The sequence below is a fragment of the Martes martes genome (assembly GCF_963455335.1).
Source record: "Martes martes genome assembly, chromosome: 3".
Taxonomy (NCBI): Eukaryota; Metazoa; Chordata; class Mammalia; order Carnivora; family Mustelidae; genus Martes; species Martes martes.
In genome coordinates, this window is record NC_137890.1 from 193,557,435 (window position 1) to 193,574,914 (window position 17,480).

At 40.7% G+C, this 17,480-nt stretch overlaps 2 protein-coding genes across 5 annotated transcripts in view; one reads left to right on the plus strand and one right to left on the minus strand.

The window, feature by feature from the left end:
* PMS1 (PMS1 homolog 1, mismatch repair system component) overlaps window positions 1-3,049 on the minus strand; it is an 87,841-nt gene extending 84,792 nt beyond the window's left edge. The window contains exons 1-2 of one of the 4 annotated variants that reach the window (XM_080798578.1): window positions 2,937-3,049; window positions 2,074-2,190 (exon numbers count right to left, since the gene is read on the minus strand). The gene's annotated coding sequence lies outside the window, so the exon portion shown is untranslated. Of the gene's footprint in view, window positions 1-2,073; window positions 2,191-2,517; window positions 2,797-2,936 lie in introns of those variants that run through there. The other 3 variants (XM_080798580.1, XM_080798579.1, XM_080798581.1) reach the window with 3 other exon arrangements.
* ORMDL1 (ORMDL sphingolipid biosynthesis regulator 1) lies at window positions 2,818-17,216 on the plus strand. Its single transcript, XM_080798583.1, has 4 exons — window positions 2,818-3,274; window positions 5,419-5,599; window positions 12,014-12,165; window positions 15,669-17,216. Exons 2-4 carry the CDS (start codon window positions 5,426-5,428, stop codon window positions 15,802-15,804), a joined length of 462 nt encoding a protein of 153 aa, XP_080654709.1. The 5' UTR covers window positions 2,818-3,274; window positions 5,419-5,425; the 3' UTR covers window positions 15,805-17,216.
* Window positions 17,217-17,480: the final 264 nt, after the last annotated feature.

A 17,480-nucleotide genomic window follows, 5' to 3' on the forward strand; every position in this document is an offset into this window, starting at 1 on the left:
ACAAACAAAAAATTATTCCCTCAACCCTATTACCCCAGTGATTATCTTCTTTCTCTATGAAGCCAAACTAACTTCTAAAACTATATCCCCAATAGAGATCTCTGTCTTTCCACATTAAAATAGGAATTTCTAACAATCAGTGTCAAGGCTACCTCAAGATAATTATTTGTAAAACAGAATTTATCTTCCTGCTCCCCTCCCCCTACCCTCTACTTCACTTTGCTATTTCCCTTAATAAACACTATTCTTTTTTTTTTAAGATTTTATTTATTTGTTTGACACAGAGAGCGCGATCACAAGTAGGCAGAGAGGCAGGCAGAAGAGAGGGAGAAGCAGGCTCCCTGCCGAGCAGAGAGCACGATGTGGGGCTTGATCCCAGGACCCTGAGATCATGACCTGAGCTGAAGGCAGAAGTTTAACCCACTGAGCCACCCACATGCCCCAAAAAACGCTATTCTTAATGAATAAGATCAAAAACCTCAATCTTCCTTTGCCAGCAATCCCATCCTACTTGTATCTCTACTTCCTCCTAGTGCAATCCTATCTATCATCCTAGAGTCAGTTCCACAGCCACTTGTAACATGGTCCTTTCTGACCACCCGATCAGGAATGATCCTTTCCTCCCCCTACACTCCTAAAGAACTTGGTTCGCATTACTTGTCGAATGTTTATCACACCCCTGTCCTGACCTGTACAACTTCTGAACACAGGCAATTATATATTATGTATTTCTAGATGCAACACAGAATAATCAGAGTACTTCACTCTCAGTAATCACTTGAAGAATACTAAACAAGGGCCACACACAAAAAAATTTTATCAGCATTTCAACACAAACATTAGGGAGAGTGTCCTCCTTCCTAGCAGTTCACCACTGCTTTAATTCCTCCCCTTTATAAACTCTATTTTAACTGGCTTCCATGTTATCTCCTATCTCACCTGTATTTCCTAACCAAGACTTTTTTCTGGACCTCATTTCCAAGAACCTTCTAAATATCATCATTTGGACAACTTCGAGGAAACTCACGCTTAAACATGCCCCAAACTCATCTCAGATCTTTATTTAACTGTTGTTGTTCTTATATTTGATAATAAAAGTAACAGCTACCATAAGCAACTTTACATATATATACATATAACATCCCATTTTAATCTTCACAACTACCCTATCACTCCTCTATCACAGATGAAATTTAAGTTTTATAAGCTCGAAGATCACAAGACTCAAGATCACAAAACTAGTCAGTGACAGATGCACATGTGCTTACCCTGACATGTTTGACTCCAAACGCCAGGCTCAGCCAGTCTCACAGGCCAGAATTAGAATCCTGCAGCCATCCTAGAAATCCTCTACACTTTCTACATCCTGCCACACAATCCCCTCTACTACTTAAATACTTCTCAAACTAGTCCTCTCCTCTCTACACCTATAACCTCTGCTCAGCCCCTGAACATTTCTCCTGAAGTAGGGCAGTAACCACCTAATTGATAGTTTGCGTCAAATCTCAACCAATGACAGGGCTCTTTCCATATTCGAATCTCAGGAGGTTGCTCTCCTGCTTCAAGTCTCATAAAGAGTTCCCACCGCTAATCAGGTAAAGTGCAAATTCCTTAACACCTGGACCTCTTCCTTTCTGATCTCATCCCACTAGTCCCTAAGTGCACAGGAAACTCGTCTCTCGAAACGCGGCGGCACTCGCTTGTTCCTTAGCTCACAAGGCTCTCTCTGCACGAGGCTTCGGACTCCCCTTCGGACTCCCCTTCGGACTCCGATCCCTACCATCCGCTCAGGGAAGCATTTCCTCGCTGCTCCAACTTGGAGCCCTCCCCGCCCCAAGAGATGAGGCATTCCTTCCTGGGTACTCCCCACGGCAGGTTTTCCTTATTTCCAACCCGAAACTCATCCCGGGCTCCCCCACCTCTCGTTTTCGTCTCTTCCGCCCAGCTCAGAGTTCTCCGGGGACAGAGACTTTATAGGGCTCTCGGCGCCCCAGCGAACCTGGGGAACCCGGCAAGCGCTCCACCACCGGTGCACCGAGTGGCGGCTTGGGACCGAGGGAGGGAGCGGCTTACGTCACAAGCACGGAACGGGCGCGCCGCGGGAGTCCGTCTCCGCCCACGCTCGCCGGCGGGAGCCCAACACGCCCGGGAGAGACCGTCCGGCGAAGTCGGTGAAGGGCCGCAAGGAGCCTAGAAAAGAAGCCGAGAGTGCGCGGCGGGAGGCAAACAGGAGGAAATCCCTTCCTTTACAGACAGTAAGCGCAACCCGGCCGACTCCGGAGCCCGCGGAAGATCAGGGTGCGCAGACCGGGTCGGGCTTCCCACACGAATTCTGAGCATCACCGCACGCTCCCCCCGCAAGACCGGTCACAGGGTCTGAAGGACCACGGCGACGAGGCTCGATTTCCGAGGTAAATCCGAGCAGCCTGACCGTCTTTCCATCCTCAAGTAAGATCCCTCTGCAGCTCCCACCTCCTCGGCCCGTCCCCCAGGCGCCCTCCCCGCCCTGGGGCGCACCCACGACACCCGGCGACATCACGGCCAAGCGAAGTTCGCTTGCGTCCCGTGGGCGCCGCCACAGAACGCCACACGCGGCCGCTCCCGAGCCGCGTCCGCCCGCAGTTACCGCGTCCGCCCGGCACAAACGTGAAATCCCGCCCTCGGAAGCCCCCGGGCCACCGCGGCAGCGAAGCCCCCCGGCGTTCAGTCAGGAGGCGCCAAAGCGGACAGAAACCGGCCGAGCCCCGCTGAAAGGCCGCGCTGCACGCGCGCCCGAGCCCGGCGGCGCCCGCTTCCCGCCCCTTCCGGGCTGAGGGCAGAGCGCGCGGGCGGCGCCGGGCTGCCGGATGCTCCCACGCCAAACCCGCCGAGCTGAGGGGAGGGGGCCCTGGAGACGGACAAGAGGAGAAAGAACGCCGTCAGGCGCACAACACTACCTTCTCGCTCGCGCGGGGGGGCGACTCCCCTCCACTGGCGGACCAGCCGGCGCCCCGCCGAGCTCTCAGGACCAACCTCCCGGGCCCCGGACTCGCCCCCAAGCGTGCGCGGCGGGGCGGGCCCGGGGCGCGCGGCACTTAGTCCCGCCCCGCCCAGGCGGCGTGGGATGGACGCTGCCCGCAGCCAATCCCCGGGCGGCGCGTTCCGCTCCGAGCGCTTCCGCAAGCTGTGCTGCGCGGCGCCGCTCGGAGCCGGTCGCGGGCGCGCGGCCCTGAGGAGACGCCGTCGGCCCGGAGCGGACTGGGTTCCGAGCGGGCCGCCGGGACCGAGGCGGCGGGTGAGTGGGCACGAGCGGCCGTGGGGGCTGTGCTGCTGTCGGCGGCGCTAAGGCGCTGTTGGGCAGGGGGAGGCCGGAGGGGGGGGGAGGTGGACTGCGCCTGCGTCGGCGGCTCCCGGTCGGCGGGCGCGGACCGAATGGCCTCCGAGGCTTGTCCCCAAGTCTTCGTCGCTCGCCGTGGTCCTGTGGGAGGGGCGGCCCCGAGAAGGAAGGGGCGAGTCGGGAGGCGTGCGGGGGGAGCCGCCGCGGCGTTAGCGGAGCTTCGGCGGGCCGCGCGCTCCAGCCGTCGGTGGGCGCTGGCGAGGAAGTCCCCGGGAGGCCGTCGCCGCCCTCGAGACCCCGGCGTGGGCAGAGCCGAGCGGCTCCTCCCAGTCGGAAGCCCTGGAGGAGCGCGGCGGACGCCCGGGAAGGCTTTCTGCCCTGGGTGGGGCGCAGCCTCCCGGCGCAGCCAGGAACGTTCGGCCTCTCTGGAGCTTTACTGTTTTCCTTCCAACCTGTGGACGGTGGGCAGAGTGTGCTGTGGCTCTTCCGAGTACGGCCTGCGGCTTGGGAAGGTGATGGACGCGGTGAAACGCGCCTTTAGGTCCGCAGAAGCGCGGACGCGCGGCACCTCGAGCCCCCGGCGTGCCGCGGGCGTGCGGCGCTGCCCTCGCGGAGCCGTGACGCGGGCCCGTGGGCTCTTGCGGAGCGAGTGCGGCCTTCCGTTCCGGAAGCGCTTGTTGGATGGCGTCGTGAGAAATTCCTCTTTGGTGCCAGCTCTGTGGGAGAAAGCGGTCGTGGGCTTCTCGGACCTGTTTTCCGGGCGCGCCGTCACCTCCCGCCCTGCAGCCTCGCGGGCGGGCGCCCCCGGGGCCGGTGGACGTTCTTCGGGGTCGCTGTGTTTCCTTCGAGGGAGGCTGAGAACCGAGGAAGCGTCGGCATTACAGTCCCTGGGAACGAACATCCCGTCTTCCTGTGGTGGTCATCTCGAAGGCAGTAGAAGGAAGAACTTAGAAAAATCAAACAACTAAAATTTTGGGGAGGATAAAGAGTTAAAAGAGGAAAGACTCGTTGTTGTAACTTCCCTGTATCATGAGACTGAAAAACAAACCTTAGCCCTTGACCACGTAGGTTTCCCACCACCCTAAGTTCTCCCAGGGTCAGCATTTAAAAAGCAGTGATTTGAACCCGACCGCTCTTTGGAAACAACGTTACATTAGATACAAGAGTCTGGCTCCTCAGAATATGACTGGCTGGATCCACTTTGCCTTTTTTTGTCTTTAATTCAGTTATAACTAACAAACTGTTATATTAGTATCAGGTGTGCGATATAATGATTTCACAACTCTATACATTCCTCAGTGCTCAAGATAAATGTCGTCTTAATCCCCGTTATTTATTTCACCCATCCCCTCTCACCAACCTCCCCTCTGGCAACCACCCCCAGTTTGTTCTCTGTATTTAAGAGTGCGGTTTTTTTTTTTTTTGGTCTTTTTGTTTGTTTTGATTCTTAAATTCCATATATAAGTGAAATATATGGTATTTGTCTTTCTATAACTTACCTCACTTAGCCTTATATCCTCTAGGTCCATCCATGTTGTTGCAAATGACAAGTTTTCATTCCTTTTTATGGCTAAATAATGCTCTATTATACATATATTTGCATACACACACATCTTTATTCATTCACATGGGGACGAACATTTGGGTTGCTTCCATATCTCAGGTATTGCAAATAATGCTGTAGCTTTGTTTTTTTATGTTAGTTTTTTCTGTTCGTACATTTTTCTCCTGAGCTTTCACTTTGGTTTCATGATATAATAAAGTATAGGTTTTCTCTTTCAGTTTGAGTTTTCCTGTCCATTATTTCATTTAGTAAAACCAACATGCTGGAAGACAAGCTTTAGGAAAGGGATTTTAATTTATTTTTTCAATAAGATCCATAAAAATAAGTCTTGTTTGTCTTACCCTGAAGTCAGATGTTAAAAATTATTTACTGCCTTCATTAGCATCTGCAAGTAGTATGTTTTGGTGGGTGTGTTTGTTCTATTACAGAACAACTAGAGAAAAATGACCCCAGTGACACTTACTTTATCATGCCAGAATGAAGACTGTTTAGGTTTCCAGTTATATCATTGTTGATTCATTTCATTGCTTTCCTGCAGAGCAAACATGAATGTTGGAGTTGCCCACAGTGAGGTGAATCCAAATACCCGTGTAATGAACAGCCGGGGTATGTGGCTGACATACGCGTTAGGAGTTGGCTTGCTTCATATTGTCCTACTCAGTATTCCCTTCTTCAGTGTTCCTGTTGCTTGGACCCTAACAAATGTTATACATAATCTGGTAAGAATTTCACTTTATACAAAGCACCTAAAAACCCAAGGTTTAGTATTTGTCAGGGACTGAGGGAAGAAGAAAAAGGGAGTTGCTGTTTAATGGGTACAGTTTCAATTTTGTAAGATGAAAAGAGTTCTAGAGATGGATGGTGGTGATGGTTGCATGACAGTGTGAATGCACTTAATACCACTGAACTGTACACTTAGGAGTGATTACGATGCTACATTTCATGTTATGTGTATTTAAACAATTTTTTAAAAAATTTAAAGCTTTATGCTATAAAGAAGAAAAACACATGACTTAGTTTAATAGTTTTATTGAGATTTAATTCATAATTATATAGTATAGAATATAAAATTTGCTGACTTAGAAGTGTACAGTTCAGTGTTTTTTTAAATATATGTGACAATTTTGAAGAATTCTAACCTGGAATAGGATTATATTTTTTTCTATAATACTTTATATTTAAACATTGGGCCGTTTTTCTAAGTAAGACCTTTTTTTCCTCCTTATGGTTTTATGGAATCTAGAAAATAGTAGGTCGTTTTAGCAAAAATTACAAGACGCTAATTCAGGCTGCTATAATATATTGACTAACAAGAATGCTTCAGAAGTAATTATGGTTTTTGATTAACTGGAGACTAATAACCATCTTTGATTTCAATCCTTATTAAACTTCAATCCTTTCTAAACTGTATACATATACTCTCCTTCAGTATAGAAATTTTGAGCTTAGGTATATCTTATGTGATTGAGGATCTTATGGTGCCTTAGCTTTTTCATGTTGACTGTGGTTCTTCTGTATTATAGGATAGCACTGCACAGTATCCCACAAAGGTTCAGTTGATTCTACTGACCAGATTATGCAGCCCTGGAAATTGTTTAAAAAAAAATTTTAAAAACCTGATAGTGACCTCTCTTATCTTTAACAGTTTCAGAAGGCAGAATGAAAGAGGAGAAATCCATTAGTTGAGACTTATAACTGACTCCAGATTAATTATATTTTTAAAGATACCCAGAAAATGAAGAACATGGAATATTAAGGCAGGAAAATATAGGAGAAATAGTTCTTTTTAAAATTAGTATTATTTAGTTCCTATCTTCTGAAGGGTATTTGAGTTTGATTGGAGGAGAACAAGGATAATGTGGTGATGAAAATAAATAAATGTCCATTTAGTCCATTTTATGTGATGGACTTTGGTAGAACTATTTTTAAGTAGTGACTTCTCTGAAATACTTGACAGGAGTTATATCCGTTTTACTAGAATTCCTTCTCTTTGGCTTTCATGGGATCACTTTTTCCTAGATATATTTCTAATTTCCCCTTTTCTCTTACGTGTAAATTCTTCCTTCTGTTTTCCTCTCCTAAATATTTCTGCCCCCAAGGTTCAGTTCTTCATCTCTTTTTATTCTGTGTATTCTATCAAGATTACTTCATCTATATTGCCAGATCACCTTGTACCTTAAGCCAAACAATTATAAATTGAACTCATTCCTGGTCTCCCCCTTACTACTCACAACCTGTTCCTCTGGCTTTGTTCCTGATCTAATCTAAAGGCACCACTGTCCGTCCAGTAAGTCAAGCCAGATAGCTGAATGTCAAAGGTAAAGTGATTCATGTAAAGAATTATCCCAATTGAGACTGTTTTGAGAGTAAAAGGGAGCTCTAGTAAAAACTATTCCAAGAAAATAGGTGTAAATCAGGACCATTCATGCTATCTAAGATACATGGTTACTCTATTTTAGATTAACTCCTTTTCCTCTGCATTCCATATCCATTTAGTCAGAGCCCTGTTTTACTGCTTTACTGTCTCAATTTGATCCCCACTGGCATTGCTATAATTTGTGCCCTTATTTTTTTCTCAGGTGGATTACTCCAGTAGATTAAATGGTTTCCTTGTTGTTCCTCTACCGTCCTCCATTCCAACTTGGCAGAGAGCTATTTTAAAATGCATATATGCTCAAGTCATGCTCTGAGTCCTTCTATGAATCATTATATTCATAGTAAAATAACAAGTTCCTTATGTGGCATACAAGACCAGTTGATAACAGTACAGAGTCAAGAAAAGGACTCAACCTTATCTCAGTGTGTCTCCAAACATGAGTATTACTCTAACAATAATGAAAATTATCTTATCACCTTTTTATTTTGGCTTAGGCTCTTTTCCCACTATTTTAATACCCTTCCTCCACCCTCCTCTGCGAGCAGATTTCTACTTGTCCAGGAAAACTCCTCAAATATCTCCTTCTGCAGGAAGCTACAAAACTCCCATGCTGCATTCTTTTAAGTGTATATATCATCGTTTTATAATTAGGAATCTGTCTCCTTATTTCCCATATCTCTAAAGACCTATGTAACTGCTTGCTGAATTAGTCTGTGTTCTCATGTAATTTTCCCTTCTCCAGTGGCACATGTATTAAATATACTTTAGAAGTCACCCTCTCCCCTTGCCCAGATGTTTTCAGGTTGGTTCACTGAGATTTTGAAACACAGTATATGGCTCTGAACAAAGCATAGGTAATTGACAACTTGTTGGAAAGCAAACTTTTGACTTATTAGTTCACCAAACTAAAAACCTAACTACCAGCCATTGATGTAGCAATTCACATGACTTCAGATATAAGTTTCCTTTGAAGACAGAGTACATTAAGCCAATAAAATATTAAATAGTCCTGAGACCTTTTAAATGGGAAAATAGACCTACTTGTTACCTGTGGTTAGAAAAAATACTGCCTTTAACTTTCTGAACCATAGAGTAGAAGCCAACAGTGATTGTTTTTATTCATTTTTACAGTGCTGTAGTTCACTTTTAGAGGTATTAATATTTCACAGAATTCTCAGCCTAGCTTTTTAAATGAATGAGAATGTTCTGCATTTTGAGCCAGTAAATATTAACAGCTAATCATGAGCTACATATTTTCTTCCCCAATTTTTTTGATTTGGGTATAAATCTTCCATCACTAAATTTTGTAGAATAACTTAAAAATAATGGGATAGAAGACGTATGGTCAGATAAGATTTTATTCTTTTTAACTGAAAAGGATATAAAGATATTCTGTTTGAATATTCTAAACACTAGTGATACATGTAGTTTGAAGAGAATAATAGAAAATAGCAGCTGTCAGAAGCTGCCCACTTTGCTTTGTCTCTAGCTCGCTCTCCAGCTTCTGCAATTTCTCCCCATGCCGACCTGAGCCTCAGGAGTAATCAAATCAGTAACTGATATTCAGAAAGTAGGTATAGGCTTAGCTGAAGTGGCTTTTGTATGTTAATTAAGTGTTTTATGGAACCTCTGAGATCTCAGATGACACTCGGTAAATATTCCTTACTGAGTCCATGGACTCTGTGAGCGGGTTCTGTATAATAAAGCAATTTCAATGTCCTGACAGATGGGCCATAGAAATTGACTGTGTGGCTATGATTCCAACAGATTATATACAATGAAAAATCTGGACAATAAGTGCTTTCTCTGCTTGTTGCCTACGTACTGGTCACTTTCTAGAAGGGAAGAACTCAACTGTTTCCAGTTAGTATTACAGATAGAAGAGGGGTTCTGAGATGTTTCCAGTTCCTTTGTCCTGGCATTAAGTTAAAAAAAAAAAAATCTTCCAGTTCTGCTTCCTGGTTCTTAAATGAACTATTCAACCCATGAAAAGCCATCCGTAAAACATTTATCAAAAGGATGGAAGCGATAAATCCTCCCTTCTCTTCCTGAATTCAGAGCCCTCTTTTTCTCTCTGATTTCTCTGTTGAGAGCCTGCTCTAGCTTCTGTTGCACCTCCAGTTCTTTAGGACCAGGAATGCAAATTCTTGAGATGAGTTCATGCACATAAACCCTCCACATGTGCAAGTGCACGCATGCGCTCGCTTCTGCTCACTCCCTCTCTCTCCAGGAATTCTCTAACCTTACAATGTGAGACAAGATGTTAGACAGCTAAATACCCATTAAGCAAAATATTTTTAAAACATCTACATAGAGATCTTTTTAATTTGCACAGAGCAAATTCTAGCCTTTTAATCTGTGAATTTTGCTAACCTTGGATAACTGGATTAAAGAATAAAACTTCAGTATTTCCTGAGCCCGTCACAAAGAGACAAATATATGATTCCACCTATATGAGATGCTTAGAGTCATCAAAATCAAAGGGACAGAAGGTAGAATGGTGGTTGCCTGGGACTGGGGACGGGTGGGGATTGGGAAGCTACTCTTTAATGGCAGAGTTTCAGTTTTACAAGATGAAAGAGTTATGAACACGGACAGTGGTGATGGTTGCGCAATATCATGAATGTATTTTAATACCATTGAACTGTACACTTAAAAATAGCTAAGATGATAAATTTTATGTTATATGTATTTTACCACAATTTTAAAAATTGGGGGGAAAAACCCGTAAGAGGAAATTAAAAACAAAACAGAAAATTTTTAATTTCTAATACATGCATGGGTTAGAGTAGAGATTCTTAACTTTCGGGGTCCTATACTCCTCAGAATTTAAAAGCATACAGTTTCTGTTTAATTGTCTCCTGTAAAGCCCATGCGAGAATGGTTTCCTCATGCTTACAGAATAAACATTCCTTAGCTTAGTGTCATCTTGGCTTAATATCTAGTACTTGCTGTATACCAGCCTTTGTTCCTGAGGTGTTCAGGCTAATGGGAGAACAAACATGTAAACAGTTCTAACAAAATATATTGTGCTAGAGATAAAAGTATTTTTAATAAAATTCTATACAAGCACATAAGCTACTACTAATGAGGGAGGCTTCACTAAGGAGTTGTCGCTTGAGCTAAATCTTCAAGAATGAGATAGTTGACAAGGTAGCATCATAGCTTTTGCCTCAGTAGCAAAGAACCTTTCCCTCTTCTGCATTGGCTATATACTCTGTACCTTTGATAGTGGTTTCTGCCCTACATTCTAGTTGCTCATGCATCTTTTTCTTACCATCTCTTAGAAGATTGCATTTTTTTCAAGGCTGTGGACATTTCTCACTTAGTTTCATATTGTGCATACATGTCATGTGTCCTGTACATATAAGCCACTTATTAAATGCTTTTTGAGTTAAATCCAATTGAACAAGAGTGTGTTTCTGTATAGCTTAGGTGTCATTGTAGCTAAACAACTTTTGAAATGCCTGATGGAATAACTAAAAAGTAGACTCGCTTTGAAAAGAATGGCTCTCTTAACCTAGTTAATAATATAAAATTTCAAACCACTAATTTTTCTTTTTTTTCCATATATTTATTAAAAGTTGAAGAAGCAAAAAGGACACCTTATTTTGACTTCTAAGAGGAAAACTGATGATAATATTTAGGCAAGAATATTCTGTTACTGGTGCCTCAGTGATCCACCTTGCAATGAAGTACTACCAGTGATCTAAATAGAATCATAATATCAAGGATACAAAATCTAGCATATATTGTTTTTTTTCCTAATGACAAAATTAGATGTTCAAACATATCCCCAGACAGAATGGATTTTAGTAATGTTTTTTACTTTCAAAAAAGCTAACTTCAGGGCCACCTATGTGGCTTAGTTGATTAAGCATCTGACTCTTGATTTTGGCTCAGGTCATTATTTTGGGGTCCTGAGACTGAGCCCCGCATCTGGCTTTTCTCCCTCTCCTTCCGCCCCACCCCTTAAATCAATAAATAAATCTCTAAAAATTAACTTCAAAAGAAACACTAGTGGGGCACAGTGGTGATTTTAAAACCAAATTGAGTTGAACATTGTATCTACTATATAACCATCTTTGTTGTGTTAGAAAAGAACCATTGAGACAAAGACAGTCTTAATATTTTCAAAACCATTTTCCCCAATGCAGAAATTTTATTATTATTTACAAATTTGTATGTTTTTATAATTTTGTAAGTATCATCAGATTTATTAATATGACACTAAACGTTCCTGTACATCAGGGATAAGATATTCCTGTTTCCTTAGTCTGGGTGGTTCAATTAGTTAAGGTGCTGCCTTCTCTGCCACTCCCCCTGCTTGTGCTCTCTGGCTCTATCTCTCTGTCAAATAAATAAAATCTTAAAAAAAAAAAGAAAGAAAGAAAGAAAGAAAGATAATCCTGTTTCCCAATAGGAAAGGTATTAGAAAACCTAAATGTAATGATGTAAAGTTATCTTGATTTTGTGTGTGTGTATTTTTTCAGTTTAATAGAAGATGAAAACAGGTTACTTTCAGTTGATCTTTTACTGGTTTTCACCAAATAATATTCATATGCCTCTGGAAGTTTTATTTTGCTTTGAAGAAACTGGCCACAGCCTTTCACAAATATTATGAAAGCTTAAAATTTGAGCTGTTAAGTTGAATCACCCATACTATTATAAGCCCTCTGGAACTATCTTAATGCTTACTGACAAGTACTAATTTTATATTTGATATTGATTATATATCCCCTTGCTTGTTTTCCAGGGGATGTATGTATTTTTGCATGCGGTAAAAGGAACGCCTTTTGAAACTCCTGACCAGGGTAAAGCAAGGCTCCTAACTCATTGGGAACAGCTGGACTATGGAGTACAGTTTACATCTTCACGGAAGTTTTTCACAATTTCTCCAATAATTCTGTAAGTGGTGGAAATTTCTTAGGTATGAAGAAGATTGGGTAAGAGGGAGCTGTCCTTTTATTAGGTTGAATTTCAATTAGAAACAGTATTTGTTGAAACATCTACCAATAAATAGCTACCACAGAGCATAAAATACAGGCAAAATTTTTAACAGCTGGTAATGAACCATTCTTACCTCAGTCAGTAATATATAGAGACAACATAGTGGGCCTATTAGTATGTTTAGACATTCTGGGATATACAGGTCAAATACATTCTAGCTCATAGCCTTAAGTTGCTTACAAGAAAGCTAAATATATCATCTTATTCCGTATTCCACTACCAGTAATCTCCCTAAACAAGGATTTGGATGATTTCAGATGAATTTCATTGACCACCCCCCCCGGCCCCGCCCCCAATTTAGATGTTCAAACTCCTTGGGAGAGACTGCTGTATAGTTTATAGACAAGAGAAGTTAGGCTTTCATTGTAGAACAGATCTCGGTTGAATCCTGTATTTATCACTCACCCTGCTTGGTTTGTTCATAAATGAAATTCTAACCACTACTACATAGCTCAGTTTGATGCCGTAAGAAATAAATGAGATAATATCTACCTGTAAAGCATTCAACCTTAAGTTACCTCCTTTTACCTGATATTCAGGGCCCTTCACAGAGTGGTTCCTACCTCATTTTTCCTCTATGTGAATCTTTTACCCCCATCCACCCCCCATCTGGTCAAGCTTTTCTAAACAGCATTTCTTGAATACTTATATGTAGTCCTATTTCTGTGCCTTTGTTCAAATCATTTCTCCTACCCCGGTTACCTTCTCCTTTCTTAATTTATCATTCTTTCAAGATTTAGATCCTACTTCCTCAATAAGGTCTTTTCCTTAGCACCCATCCTTAAGTAATAATGGTCTGTTTTGAGCTCCTTTAGTAGTTATTACATATCCCTTATTTATGCCACTTTGTATTATCTGTGATTGTAAATGATTTGTTTGTGCAAAGAATTTGTAAGTGCATAGATTGCTTTGAATCCCACGCTCAGTGTAGTTGCATGCATATAGTGGACATTTTACATATATCTTAGTCAAACACTGGGTACCTCATAGCTTATATATAGTAATGCATCCATGATAAAATCAGTGCAGTCCGGAATAACTGGAAAGATTTCTTGGAGGCTTTAGGATTCCTTCAATTAGGATTTTAGATAGATGAGCAGAAAAAGGAAGGATCTTTCGAATGAAAAGAATAAATTGATCATAAAGTGATTTCTTTTTTCTTACATTGATAGCACTTTGAGGAAATTTTTAAAATTTTTGTTCCAGCCCCATATAAAATTGAACATCAAAAGATAAATGATTTCTATGATGTAATAAAGATAAGTAAGTGCAGTAACAGGAATGATAGTTATACAAACAGCCCTAAATTTGGATTTTAGCTCTACTGCTTACTAGCTGCATGACTTTTGGCTATTTCTTTGAAAGCCTCAGTTTCCTCATCTATAAAATGTTGAGGACTGCATTATAATTAATGTAAAAAGCTGACATTTATACTGAATTTTCAGTAAGAGCTATCACAAAATAGTCAACTAAGATGTACCTGTGTACAACATCCATATTTCTAAAAATGTATTTTTGACCCACAGGTATGATTTCAAATATTCTGTGATTAAATTCCTTACATAACTGAAGAAACAACATTAAAGCCATCTATATAAATTGATACTTTTCAGAGTGCTTTCATATTTTCTTATTTGATCATCATTTGTCAGGTAGGTGGGGCATGCAGTATTATCCCAGATTTTTAGATAAAGAAATAGGCTCAAATGCGTTACCTTATTTCAGTCTTACAGCTAGTTAGAGTCCAGAGCCCAGATAAAATCCTAAACTTCAATATAGGTCTCTTTCCAGTATATCCTTTGGCAACTGGAAATTGGCAAATGGAAATCTGGCATCTTGCAGTTAAATAATCCCCACCTTGGTTTTGCATCCCCTTGGAGGGTTGTCTTGGTTTTTGTAAGAACCAAGTAATTTTCCTATCATTTACACACAAAGTTAGTTTTTATTAAAAGACATAAAGGGGGGCATGTGCTACCGTATGAGAAACCATTCCAAGAAGATATACTATTTCCAACATATCAGGTTATACATTAAACCCATAATGATTGTAGGAAATCAGGTATGCTTACTAAATGCAAGTGGTACGCTATTTTATTCAGTGAAGGAAGTATAAAAACAGTCTTCAGGTATATGAAATGTGGAAGAAAGGGTTTAGACTCAAGGTTGAAGAGTATGGTTTATTCTCCAGAAGTATTTTCTGATTATAGTTTATGAAATAGGTGGAAAATTATAGAATTCCTCAATTTAGATGATTCTGAAAATGATATATGCAGCTCTCTGTGATGTTTTTAGTTATACCTGAAAATAGCTGTTCTTTTCTAACCATCTTATACAAGATGTTTTTTTCCCCTTATTAGAAATTAATGTCAGTACTTAGAGGAAAGGCTACTAGGATACTTTCCTATATCCTCTAATAGTACTAATTAGATGAACAGCCATATCAGAGTAACTTCTTAGTTATGATCAAGTAAAGTATGATATTTTAGTCTTTACATCTTATCTATAGTAGGATACTCTCAGTGGCCAGATGATGTGTCTACACTCTGATGTACCCTTGGGTAAAACTAGACAATTCTCACTTGATGGTTTATGGTCCTAAAGGTAGCTTAGTCTTATTAAAACACATTCTCAGATGTTGAATGTCTTTAATATGCACCTATGTCCAATTCAGCAAAGTAGTTGGAATTTTACAACAGTGTCTATCAGTTTTCCAGTTAAACTGGTTGTCAACCTGTACAGCTACAATATGGAAATGAGAACATCAAAAGGGCGATCAAGTATTTGATTTCTTTCAAAGATACTGAATTGTACTAATGTACTAACACCCCATTTTCACAACTTTATAGCAGTAGTTTTTAACTTTTTGGTATGTCACAAAACCTTTGAAAATATGATAGATGCTTTGGATCTGGATCTTCTCTTCAGAAACATACACATAAATACAAAACTGTACCTGAAATTGACTTACACTTTAAAGGATACTAAGTAGCAAACACATTGTTTTCTTTTAAGATTTAATTATTGATTTTGCAGAGGGAGAGAGAGAAAGAGCATGAGCAGGAGAGGCAGAGGGAGAGAGAATCCCAAACAGACTCCATGCTGAGCACGGAGCCTATTGCAGGGCTTGATCTCACAACACCGAGATCATGACCTGAGCCAAAACTGAATGTCAGACGCTCAACCAACTGTACTACTCAGGTGCCCCACAAACACATTCTTTCAAATGCATTTAACATAATGGCAGAAATGTAAAATGTGCGTATATGCCTCTGTTAAATCAATTTTTAAATCCCAAATTAATTTAGGCCACAAAGGTATTTATTGTTTCAGTGGCCTTTTTTACCTTTAAATTTTTTACCAATTTTACATGTTACATATGCTTTTAATTTTTATTTCTGCAGATATTTTCTGGCAAGTTTCTATACGAAGTATGATCCAACTCACTTCATCCTAAACACAGCTTCTCTCCTGACTGTGCTAATTCCTAAAATGCCACAGCTTCATGGTGTTCGGATCTTTGGAATTAATAAGTATTGAAATGTTTTGGAATAGAACAAAAATGTTTACAGCTACTGAGTTTTCTGTAAGGAAGGAGTGGTTAGGAAACTGCACTGTTTCCATGATAATGTGAAATGAGAAGTATTTACATTGGAGCGCCAGTTGCTGGTTCTTCATATGCTGTTTTGAAGGGCGGATATTTACTAGAAGATGCCTCTGTTTAATGCATGTGGTATCTTTCTAAAGAGAGGCTTTATAGGCAGGCTGGGCAGGCCCAGCTTATAAGTTAAATGGCTGTAAAGTGAGGGTATAGTAGATAAATCCAAAGAAAGAAGAGATTTATAAGATAATAAGACCACCTTAGCTTATAATGAGTGGGCATTATGTTAGGAGGAGAAAATTTCCAATCATTCAGTCAGTTTAAGCAGACATACATATAAACCAGAATCATCTCTTTACAAGTTTATTACAGATCATTTTTATTACCGTATATATTCCTCTTGTGTTACATAAGAGGATATTCCCTCTTGTTTTATACAAGCCAATCCCTACTTTATGATTGTACTTTTTTGGTTTTGCTGGCTCGATATTGTGTTGAAGGATGAGGTCATTTTTACATTAATTAAGTTACTGTGAAGCACCTTCATGACTGGTTATAGAAGACAGCCAGGCATCTTACAAACAGCCTCTGAGTCAGCCTTCTCATTTTGGAGCAGAGTGGGTTTTGTTGCCTTTCCAGACAAAAGGCTGCTAATCCAGTGAAGAAAATAATTTATTTCACACAGTTAAAATATATAAGTTAAAGCTCTCTGCTTATTTGGTTGATCAATCTGATTGTTAAAGACTGCTGTTGTTTAGAAAAGGAAACAAAATGGACAGCTATTTAGCCGACCTGTGGTCTGGCAGAATCTGCTTCTCTAGCAGTAGTACCAAAGTAAATAATGGAGTCTTCTTTAGCTGGATTGCAGTAAAAAAAAAAAAAAATTCTTTTCTTACACCCCCTGCTCTCAACCCCCATATTTTGCCCATTAATGTTTTGCCTTTCAATACATGAATCTTATGTAGATTAACCCAGAGTGGTAACTGTTTCCAAAGCAGCAACCACATTGAATTCTTGTGGCTTAGAAGCTTCCGATAGCTGACATTAATTATAAGAAATAACTTATACTACTTTGAGAAGGACATATGTCAAAAACAAAGTTCTGATATGGGATGAAACTGAGAAGTCCAGTAATATTTGTAAACAAAACTGAGTAAAAAGAGTTATAGACCAACTGAAAAATCAATTTGTTTCAATAAACTGACTCTTGGGGGGTAATGATCATTGTTTTGTATTTCAGAAGTACTGAGTGTAGAAATCAGTTGTGTGATAATGCTTTTGTATGTTTGTCTTTTCCCATGTATTTTTAAACCAGTAATCTATACTTGAATAAAACTTTTCTTTCATGTAAGATTATTGCAGATAATCTCCAAATTCAGTCAGCAATGTCATATTTATTTTTCAAGGTTCTTTAAGCAACTAAATTTGTAAAATGAAGGTAGTTAAAAATGTTTCTTTGCTTTTCTTCATTTTAAAAGCTTACATTTTTGCACAGACTTCAGAGATAGAAATCTACTTCTGTTAATGCAGGCCTTCTGCCTTTTCCCCCACTTATCACCCACCCTTCAAAGTTTTAAAAATATTTATTCAATAGATATTTAAGGGCCCAGTCTCA

Bases quoted from the DNA above. Each gene is read 5' to 3' on its own strand.
- ORMDL1 (XM_080798583.1), top strand. From the start codon at position 5,426: ATGAATGTTGGAGTTGCCCACAGTGAGGTGAATCCAAATACCCGTGTA. The intron at 5,600-12,013 runs GTAAGAATTTCA...CTTGTTTTCCAG, and splicing joins CAAATGTTATACATAATCTG to GGGATGTATGTATTTTTGCA. The intron at 12,166-15,668 runs GTAAGTGGTGGA...TTATTTCTGCAG, and splicing joins ACAATTTCTCCAATAATTCT to ATATTTTCTGGCAAGTTTCT.